Source organism: Heloderma suspectum, chromosome 2 (genome assembly GCF_057233095.1).
Source record: "Heloderma suspectum isolate Gila_16-S chromosome 2, 16-S_ref, whole genome shotgun sequence".
In the NCBI taxonomy this organism is placed as follows: Eukaryota; Metazoa; Chordata; class Lepidosauria; order Squamata; family Helodermatidae; genus Heloderma; species Heloderma suspectum.
The window spans coordinates 123,691,544-123,702,867 of record NC_139459.1 but is presented as its reverse complement, the minus strand read 5'-3'; the positions used below and the strand labels follow the sequence as shown (position 1 = coordinate 123,702,867).

General features: G+C 42.7%; 1 protein-coding gene across 1 annotated transcript in view; it reads left to right on the top strand.

Annotated features, from left to right (window-relative positions):
• The first annotated feature begins 5,304 nt into the window (after positions 1-5,304).
• LOC146352685 (atrial natriuretic peptide receptor 1-like) overlaps positions 5,305-11,324 on the top strand; it is a 93,601-nt gene continuing 87,581 nt past the window's right edge. The window contains exon 1 of the mRNA XM_084829678.1: positions 5,305-5,400. Within this exon, the coding sequence (XP_084685804.1) occupies positions 5,305-5,400 (96 nt within the window). The remainder of the gene's footprint in view (positions 5,401-11,324) is intronic.

Here is an 11,324-nt window from a genome sequence, read left to right as displayed (position 1 = left end):
GCTAACTGCGACTACAAGAGAATGGGCTGACCCACATGGTCAGTACATTTAATGGTGGCAGTTGTGCATGGAACACTTAGGTACCATGCCTGTTTGGGCCATTATCGTAAGGTTATTGGAGCAAATTCTATGTACCAAAACCCCATACTAGACGCAAAAAATTACCAGTGCGATCTTCACCCCAGGTCAATCGTTAAGCGTGCCTGCTCACCATTGCAGGAGAAGTGTGGTTTACTCTGAGGTGAACAACATCTAAACATGACATGCGTGTGTGTATTAGCGAAGTGAAGTATAATGTGTTGTGATTGGAAAGTAGCCAGTATGCAGAATACATTTTGCTGACGCTACAGAGATACAGGAACAGGAAGTGCGGCTATTTTTAAAATGGCAAAAACTGGGCTTGTTGTTTCCTAAACAATTTGTTGATTTATTTAAAATCGTTTTCAGGCCACCTTGAAGGGTACAACTCTTAAAAAACAAATGTGCTGTTTTTAAAGACAGGCCCGACTTGCAGGAATTCTGCCAATTCGGCGGCAAGAGAAATTTCCCTCAATACTGCCCTGCGTTTTTGGAGAGGACAGTGAGGAACCTTCACCCACTGACTTGTCCTTGAGCTCAGTAGCAACACCACTTCGCTTTTCAAAAGTAGCGTTAGCTCACTGACTCATGACAGCAGTCAAACGTACTTAAGGGTGCAATCCTATTCATGTTTAGACAGAGCAAAGGCCTACATCTCCCAGCATGCCCCGGCCATGCAATCCTATGCATGTCTAAACATGCATAGGATTGCGCCCTAATAGTAAGAGGAGAACAACTGCTACCATGGTTAAAACTTAAGTGGGACATGCTTTGAAATACGTACTTGCTGTCCATGGTGGAGATACACCAGTATGTGGCAGCTCCTTCTCCTCCTCTCTAAAAGCATTCCCCAAACCTAGAATTATGTCAAATCAAAAGCTAAAACTATGTCAAATACCTAAGGAGGGGCCGTAGCTGAGTGGGGGAGGCACATGCTTTGCACGCAGAAGGCCCTGGGTTCAATCCCAGCATCTCCAGGTAGGGCTAGGAGAGTTGCTGCCCACCAGTGTCAATGATACTGGGCTAGATGGACTATTAGTCTGAATCAGTATAAGGCAGCTTCTTACGTTCCTAATAAAAATAGCATTTGCCAGGCCACAGAGAGACTGGGCGTACAGCACATATTCCGTGAAGTCTGTAGTGCTGGATCCAGAATCTACCTTCTGCCTGTGGACAGAAGGGCTCTGCTCATGGAAGGTGCCTCTGACTGATTTTTGGGGATCACCCCTCTCCCCTCTCCCACAGCTCAACATATACAGGGTGGCTGATGCTCTGTGTAGCGTTTTCAGGGGGCTGGAGAGCCCTCCATGGGGAGGAAGGCTGGGAAAGTCTGTTTCTGCCAGCCCAGTTGCACAGGAAATGAGTTCTGGACTGGAACCACAACACAACAGTCAAGGAGGATGTGTTAAACCTCTCCTCCAAACACACATGCCATTTCACCGGTGGAAATCACCCTGCCCCCAAGCTGCTATTGGCCCATAAGAGAAAACTTATGGGTACATGTAAATTTCCCTAACTGAGTAAGTAGCACCTCCAGGGGGGCATTTTCATTGGGGAAATGTTGCAGGGGAAAAGGTTAGTCCCCCTTCTCCAGTGCCATGGTTCTGAATCAGGGCTCTTCCTTCCTGGGCTGCGGTGGGGTTTGTTTTTTTTTAACAAAATGTTAAAAAGATGGGAGATTCAACTACAGATCTTTATCATCTTGTCTAGTTTGGCCCTGAGGATTCATGAAAGACGCAATGCATTTGGGCTTCTCTTGATCTGCTGCTTTGCTTGCTTCCATCTTCAGGTGATACATTCCATTACACATTTGTTTACGACCGTAACATCTGCACCTTATCATTCTCTTGGATGTATTTTTAAAAAACATGTGGGGGGGGCGTGGAAAGACAGGAAAACAATACTGTATGAAATGTAACAAGCAGACAAGCTGAAGAGGCTTCTGCACATTAAGTTGTATTGTATTCTTAAGAAATCTCCATCAATTGGAGGTTGTTGCTAGCAGAATGTGGAGTTGTTCTCTTGAGGCCTCTGCTCACTGAAACTCTGTTAGTGAATATACCCCAGGACATAAAGATCATTGCAGTACCTAAGAAATATACACAATTCTAAAAGGAGCTACAGCCTTGGTTTCCTTTCCCTGGTTAACAACAGTATGTGCATTTGTCAAGGAAAGTCCCATTCTTCTTCGATACCTTGGCTGGACCAGTATGTTTACATACCTGCCAGTGCCAGGCTTATTAAGCTTATTAAAACATAATCACATTTCAGATGCATGCATTGCTTTCCAAAAATATATGTATCAAAACCCTTTATAAGAATAACAAGTTACTCCATGTGCTAACATTCTAACAGGAATGTTCAAGTACAACAGAGTTGAAAACTAGCTGAGAGAGAAAGATACACAGAGAGAAAGCTGCTGTAAATATTCCAAGACTGAACAGTTCCTCCTGGTGTATTTGGCCATAGCAAGGTACATTTGCTATACTTTGAAGTCTATAGCAACTCCTGGTTCATGAAGCTTTGTTAGCACTAAACTGTCTACACATAACTGCAGGCTGCATTAACCCTGTTTTATTAAATTACACTGCTCCCTCACAAACATCCTCAAAAGTAAATCTTTCTGTCTGCAGGCAAATATGTTTTTATTCAGGCAGGCCTTTGGCATATAAACTGGTCTGTTACTGAAGGTGTTTTTAATTCCATCAGCCCTAGCTAGCATAGCCAGTGGTGAGGGATCATGGGAGTTGTAGGCCAAAACATCTGGAGGGCCACAACTTTCCCACCACTAACTTACTTAAGGACTATCTCTACTCCTACCATGAAAAAGCCATGAAGTTTGACAAAAGAAAGACGAATCTGACAAGGTACTGGGACAAGCAGCTAACTCTCCATTGTGTTTGTCTGTTTCTTATTAGATGAGACAACAAATCTGTATAATTTGTAACTGTGGGAAGATGACTGCTGTTTATGGTGAAACCTATACACAGAGACAGGAACAACTGGGATAAATCTGATGGCCAACCAGTGTGCTCCAAAAATAATTTGTCATGGGCACAGTGATTCATGTAGCAGCATTACATGCTTGCTTAGAGAGTATGAATGACACACACACACACACACACACAATATAGTGAGATAAAAGCGTCTGTCACAAATGAGTAGAAGCCAAGGCAGAAGCTAACTGTTACTTCTCTATATTAATGTTGTACACACTCAGAGTTACCCTCTTCATTATTATTATTATTCCAATTGATCCTGGGATGAGTCCTGGCATTGAAAACCAGTCCTGGTCTGAACTCCTCACTCATATGGCACTGTGGCTAAGGCTCCAGCTGTGCCCACATACGCTTGGCATGTGGGGCCTGAAATCTGGTCAAGAAGATAAAAGCATTCTTCTCTGGGGCAAATATGTCTGTGGCTTCTGTTTTGTTTTTTGTCTTAGTGTTTGTCTAGGATAATTGTCAAGGAAGACAAGAATCCTCAGGTTTTATGTGATATTCAGTTGAAACATCATAGCCAACATGGTAGATCTCATGGTAGCCATTTGATCTGAGCATTGCAAGGGAGACAAATAGGGATTGTTTTCTACAGTAGTGTAGATTTCACAATGAATGTCCCATTTTCTTCAGAATCCGAGTACTCCCAACTGTAACACTCAAACATGGAGGCGCTCATGTATCCTCTTTTTAAAAATGTGGCTCCCCTTCAGGAATGCCCTGCCATTTTGTTATCATTTTACTTTTCATTTCGTCCCCCCCCTTTCATGATTTCATGGATGTGTGTTCCCTCACCCCGTCCTGTTGAAGTGCATATTCCCCTGATTAGAGGCATAGCTATTGATTTCTTTTTATATATAGTGCAATCTATGTACACAGTGCTTTACAAAGAATAGGTATGACAGATCCCTACCCCAAGGGGCTTACATTCTAAAATAGACACAGGGAAAGTGTGATTTTCTCTTGTGCATTTGTGCTATTCTGCTATACCAAAGTGCCACCTAGAGGTTATGTAGCAGAAAAGCAGGCAAGGAAACACTCTTTGCATAGTGATTGGATCTAATTTCTGTGATGAAACCAAAAGTAGATATAGCAGATTAACAGCCAATTAACAGCCTTGTGTAGAAAAGCGCACTGTTTAATGGATGTGGCCCCCAATGAATGCAGGTGAGACCTGCTGCATAGAAAACATGTGGCCACGTTTTCACATTTTGCTAAGCGATTATGAGGAATTGAAACGTAGAGAGGATCTACGCTTACAGGGTTTTTTTTTGCTTCCAATGAGGTTTCACCGCCCGTCTTTCATAGTATGCAGTACCCACCTCAAATTGGAACCGGAATTTCCCGCTTCCATGCTCCCACTTTCAATACCCTGATATCCTGGTATTTCCCCTTAATGTGCTCTGATTGTCCACCTTCGCTACTGTATCTGGTCATAGTCCCCTCCCCTGCCTGTCCATATAAAGCGGTATTTTATTTCCCTCCTGTCCAATCACAGCTCTCGAAGACCCGATGTCGTTTTCCGGCTACTGATTGCATAGCTTCCTCAGCACTCTATGTTTCCTCAGCAACAAGCAAAGGGCTGGATGTGCACACACTTGTCTGATCTCAGAAGCTAAGCAGGGTTGGTCCTGGTCAGTAGTTGGATGGGCGACCACCTGGGAATCAGGCTTCCTGCACTGAGCAAGGTGTTGTTCTATCCCTTCCAATAAGACTAAGTTTTACCCTCTCCTATCCCCCGCTCTGGATTTTTTTTAAAAAATTAAGGTGTTATCTTCAAAGAATCGTGGCTTCTCCATAATGTTTTTTTTCTAATTCAGGCATGATCTTCAAAGATTCGAAGCTGTGAAGCTTCACAGCTTCGAATCTTTGAAGATCATGCCTGAGCTGGGGGGGGGGGGGAACATAGCGGAGAAGCCATGATTCTTCAAAGATAACGCCTTGATTAAAAAAAAAAATCCATAGCGGGGGATAGGAGGGGGTAAAACTTAGCAGGAAGCCTGATTCCCAGGTGGTCGCCCATCCAACTACTGACCAGGGCTGACCCTGCTTAACTTCTGAGATGAGACAAGCGCGCGCACATCCAGCCCTTTACTTGTTGCTGAGGAAACACTGAGTGCTGACGAAGCTATGCGATCAGTAGCCGGAAGATGACATCGGGCCGTCAAGAGCTGTGAGCGTGGTGGGCGTGGAATCAGCAGAAACAGGAAGAGTTTCTGATCCTCCAATGGGACCCTCCGTCTTTAAGAGTAAGAAAACAGCACAGCGCTTGAGTGTGAACCAAGCTCGCGAATTCAATGAAGCATCGCAACAGGAAAAATGGGTGAGTGTGGATAATCATGTTTTAATGTGAGAGCGTTTAACCCGATGGGACACTGAATTCATTGTGATGGTGGGTGCAATGTAGATCGGCCCTTACTGTCTTTTTAAAATTGAAGGAGCTGAAAGTACCCAGAATTGGAGGCCATACTCATTAGTCATTCGTCACACTCTCAAATTTCTTTTAAAGTGTCAATGTGCATATGATTGCAGCCTTGGAAGTAAATTTATTTATTTATTTATTTATTTGCAGCAAGCACACACACACACACACCTGCCCCGTCTTCAGGGAAAAAAGGCTCACAGAGCAGCTTACAAAAGTTAATAATAAGGCAGTCCCTGCCCTCAAGCTTACCATATAAAAGACACGACCCCAAAGGAAAAGGGATTGGGAGGGAGGAGGAAAAAAGTGAAAGCTCAGACACCAGTTTCAAATACAAAGGCAGCACTTTCAAAGGGTGAAACAAGCCCCCTGCAGTTGTTCCTTCTCTGGTTGATATATAGGGCTAGGTTGGTCTCCTCCTTGCCATGATGGTCTCCCTGGCAGCCTCCCAGTGGCCCTTGGTTCTCAGGCTGATTGATGAAGCCAGAGTCTTCAGTCCCAGGGAACTGTAGTTGGAGCTGTTTCTGTTTTGAAGTCAGTGGAAAGCAGCTTCTGATTGAACGTTCATAGGATTGTGCTGTTAATTAGGCAAAACACAAGGAAGAGCATCGATCTAACCCTTTTGATACTTTTACATCACATTTAATGGCGCAGGGTCAAGCCATCAAACCTTTATGAGAAGAATACACTTGATAAGAACAATGCTTTTTTCTTCCAGTCTATGTAGTTCTGTGTCTCATTACTGCCAAGCCTGGCTTTACTTTATGCTGTCTAGACCCTTATTTAAAACCAAAATCAAATTTAAAAGCTCCATATTAAAATTAACCACTGTGATGTATCCTTTTGTAACAGGCCTCCAGATACATTCTGACAAGCTTATTTGGCCTTAAGGAAAAGTTGACTTGAAAGACTTTAGACTAATGTTCTTAAGAGGGTGCACATTTGGGAACCTTGGTCTGCATCAGCATTATGACGATTCTTTGTCTGTATCACTGCATGTGGTTTTGGAGATGGGGTTTTTCTTTGCAAAATAGATCTTTAATTGTTTCCAGAGGTGTTGATGTCTCAGCAATCCATACCACTTAAAAATAATAACAACACTCTTATTATACTATATTAAATGTTTGACTTTATTAAAAACGCACAGACAGTACATGTGTGTACTGTCTCCCTGAAACAGCCACATTCCCTAAACTGAAGAAATGATGCACGCTAACAAAATGTGCATGTATTTGCTTTTTAAACATTTCTTTGGCTTTTACGGACATTAAACAGTCCTTGGAGATTTACAAGGGACTGCAGCCTTGTGTGTGATGTTTCTTCCATCCGTTAGCGATGGAGAAAAAGCTATGCAAAGCTCTGAAGCTCTACCTTGACTTCTGGAAATCCTGCCCCATCCAGTTTCCCTCCACCCCACCAGGTATGCATAGAGAATGTGGGGGACTTTACCAACTGGCAAGGTATCCCCACATTTTCCACATGACTGGATGGCTGTACATATTAGTAAAGGGGTAGACAAAAAGGAAGCTTTATCTAATGAAAGAAAAAGCTTTTGGCATTCTTTGTGGGGCTCCCCTTTTAGTTGGCTTTGTATGTGTTAGTAACCTGAATGTCAGACCCATGTGGAGGGAGCCACTGCATCTCAGCACTTGCTTCTTGTGGGAAGCTATGGGAAAGGCCTGAGACACAACATTCTGCAGATCTGGTTCTTTCATGTTCTCCAAGCAAGCCCCTCCCACCCCGAGCCTGGTCCCATTGGTCAGCTTCATGCAGGAAACACAATAAGAGGCTCAAAGACAGCTGGGAACCCAGAGGAGAACAGTAGTTTGTATAACACATTTTAAAGCCAGAATCCCCCCCCCCTGCATTATTTTAAAAGGTATGATTCCTTTACTTCCCCCACAAAAAGACAGAAAAACATTTTATCAAAAACTTGACTTATATATCTGGAAGCCAGTGCAAAAGATAGCATTATCAGTATGAGCTAGCTCTTAATCCAGCAATAAGAGAATCAACCATCTGCTTTCATAAACACAGAACCAGGAAATAGTGACAATACAGCAATGCATGGAGGGGTACGTACGTCTTCATAGCAACAAAACAAGTGAGTCTTTAGGAATGGAGCAACAACAGCCATTGATTACTACAATACTAACCTTGCTTGCCTGCATTGCAACACTTCAGCAGATATGAAAGAAATGAGTAAGGATGGACAAATCTGTCAATTTCAGTTTCTCTCTGTTTTTGATTTTTCCAGTCGCTTCAGTTCATCCCCCAGCTTTGACAATTTTTGTCAGTTTGCCCTGAACTTTGAATTCTTTTTAAAGTTTCCATAAAAATAAGTATACATTTCTGTGCATTTCTCCAAAAACATTCATTTATTGTATACAATCTTGCTAATATACACATTTTTTTGCAAGCAAATACATTTTTAAACATGTTCACCAATATACACATTTTTAGGTGCACTTTCCCCTAAGATATGAATTTTTGTACACATTTCGTGATTGGAGAACTTCATTGCAACATCCAGAGAAGTGCACCTTTTGAAGGATAACTGAGTTTCGGTTGATGAATTGTTTCAAAAGTGTGAAATTAGGTATGTTTGCATAAAAATGCAAACTGGATGAATTTCTCCCTCACCCCTAGAAATGAGCAAACTTCTCCACATTTTCTGCATGGTGAGCTGGTTGTCTACGCATCTGAAAGTGAATTTGAAGGATTCTGCTTTGAAAGATACCTGTATTATGAACTGCCCTTCCACAGTTTAATGGGGTAGAGGCCTTTGAGCTAATTTTGAGAGAAAGGTTTATAAGTTTGTTTTAATACTGTAATAGCTTTGGGTTTTATGAGTCTTATCTGTCTGGGAAGATATGGCCTGCTATTGCAAGACAGCCAATCAATGGCGCCAGAGGGAGGAGGAGTGGAGTGGTGTGTGTGTGTGTAGACAATTTAAATACAGTTACAGAGTTTGATGGACCTAGTAGACATTTTATCATGTTATATTTCTCATTGTTACCATCTGGGATTGCTTATCTTGAATTTGGTCCTGAAGAAATACATGTGATGTATTCCATAAAAACCCCTATCTAATTCAACACTGTGTATTGTCTTTTGACTTCCTTTGTTCTCCCGAAATGGCAGAATTTAAGAAATCTCCAGGGATTGTCACATTAATCTCCAGACCATTTTTCAGAGCAAACTATTTCATGACAGATTACAATATGGAACTTTGTTTTTTTTCCTTGCTAACCCTGGCATGTAATGTCAGACACTGGTGGCTTGTTTTGGTTGAGAGGGCAGATTTTCACCACCACTGCCAATTCTACTTCTTTTATATCTGTGTTTCTTCCTCAGTTTCTTCTAGCACCAGCCAGGAAAGTTTCTCATCTGAAAACAAATGAACCGTAAGTCTATCATTTACTGTTAGAGCAATACGACAATGGAACCAATTACCTAGGGAGGTAGTGGGCTCTCCCACACTGGAGGCCTTCAAGACGAGGCTGGACAGCCATCTATCAGGGATGCTCTGACTTGGATTCCTGCATTGAGCAGGGGGTTGGACTCGATGGCCTTGTAGGCCCCTTCCAACCCTACTATTCTATGATTCTATAATTAATAAATTTTTAATAAACCATTAAGGGCGCAATCCTATGGGGATAGGCAGCCGCCTCCGAACTCAGAGGCAACTGCCTATCCAATGCAGGGCAGGAGAAGCACAGAGGGGATAGTTCCCTCCACACTTCTCCTGCCCTGCATTTGTGGCTAGACAGCCGATTTCGGCTGTCTAGCCATGAGAAGGCAGAGCGGGGGAGGAGGCTGCTGGACGACACATTGGATGTGTCATACTGGCATTTCCACCTTCCCTGTCCTGAAAGGCACCCCGGAACGCCCCGTTTTGGCCACTCCGTGCTCCTCATCTGAGCACAGGGTGCGGGGCTATTCCGCACTACCTGCAAGACAGCGCAGAATGGGGGGAAGGTCGGTTCTCTGGGAACCGACCTCAGAGCGCGGGCTCCGAGGTTGGTTCCAGGAAAAACAGACATCCTATGGCCATCTAGCCGCTGACTAGTGACCATAGGATTGCTCCCTCCACCACATATTTAATGGCAATTTCTGCCTACGTTTGACTTGCACTGTGCATTGTAAATGTCTATTAAATTTGCCTATATTTTGAGACTCACAGTTTTACTATGACTGGATCAAAGTGGCTGCACTAATATCTCCTAGACGATTGTGGGTATAAGTTAAGAATGTATTTAACTCTCATATCAAAAGCCATGGAATTTTAAAAATGCTCACCTTTAGCTGTATTGTATCCAGTATTTTATAGACACAATGAAGTTCTAATATTTGAAAACCATTCCCTGAAGAATCTTTGCACTGGTGTTTCATTTGTTATGTTATTTATTTGAGTGAACTGATATCCTTCCTTTCTATCTGGGGAAGCCTGAGGCAGGAAACAAAGAGAAATATACAATTTCAGAACTCTTTCTTACAGTTAAAATATAACCATAAAAATAATAAATGGCAGGGTGGTGGGTTTAAAAAAATAATGCTAACTGGACAAATTTAAAAACAATTGCTCTTTAGGAAACACTTGATCTTTGGGGGCAGAGAGTTCCACAAATTAAAATTAAATACATCAGGAGAGTGGTGGAAGGGGATGGCCATGCTTCACAAACTGGCCACATCGTATTTGCCTTAGTCTAATGATTTTCATGGCATATGTGATAATGCTGGTTGTAAATGCAATTTTCTAGTGCTTAGTGATATAGATGCTTCAAAAAGATAAAACCAAGCCAGTTCAGTTCTATCCACTTGGCTTTTTTCAATACTTTCCTAAAAGGCTTGGCTTGGATCCTAATTTCCCTGAGTTCTGCTCGTGTGTGTGTGTGTGTGTGTGTGTGTATTATAGTAGGAGAGGGGAATCCGCAAAGATCAGGTATTCTCCCTTCCACGAGTAGACATTCTTTCCTGTTTGCACAGGAGACATCTGGAGTCAAGCCATAGTTGCTCATGAGTAATGCAACTACAAATCTATTTCCCAAACTAGAAACAGTATGGGCTTGCTAAGATTTCTTGTGTGTTTTAAGCCACTGCATCTGTCTCAAATGTCAGAAGGAATTTGTCTCTCACAATTCCCAGTGGGAACTGCTACTTTTGGTAACACAATATACAAACTGAGACAATTTACAAATTAACTGTGGGTTCACAGCAATTGTAAGTTTCAAATAAGTTTAGTAAGTTTAAACAAGCCACCGTGGCCTAAACAAGCCACTGTGGCCTAAATAAGCCATGGCATGTGCCAGGCACCATTTGCCTAATCACCACGTGGTCCTTCAAGTAATTTGGTCTCAAACTGTTTAAGGCTTTAGAAGTCAAAACCAGCATTTTAAATTCAATCACGTGCCTGAACATCACATATAGTTTGGCTGTTACTTTCTTGATAGATATCAATGGGAGTAAATATAGTCTGTAAATATAGACAAGGACTTTGTCAGGAAATAAATAAAGACAACTCAGAAAATGAAGATGCAGAAATAGGAGTGGGTCCACCTTGTATAATGAGAGCCTTGTGTGGCGCAGAGTGGTAGGCGGCAGTATTGCAACCGAAACTCTCCCCACGACTTGAGTTCCCGGCGGAAGCTGGGTCCCAGGTAGCCGGCTCAGGTCAACTCAGCCTTCCATCCTTCCGAGGTCTGTAAAATGAGTACCCAGCTTGCTGGGGGGAACGGTAGTCACGACTGGGGAAGGCAATGGCAAACCACCCCGCTATAGTCTGCCATGAAAACGCCACCGAAAGCGGCATCCCTCTAGGAGTC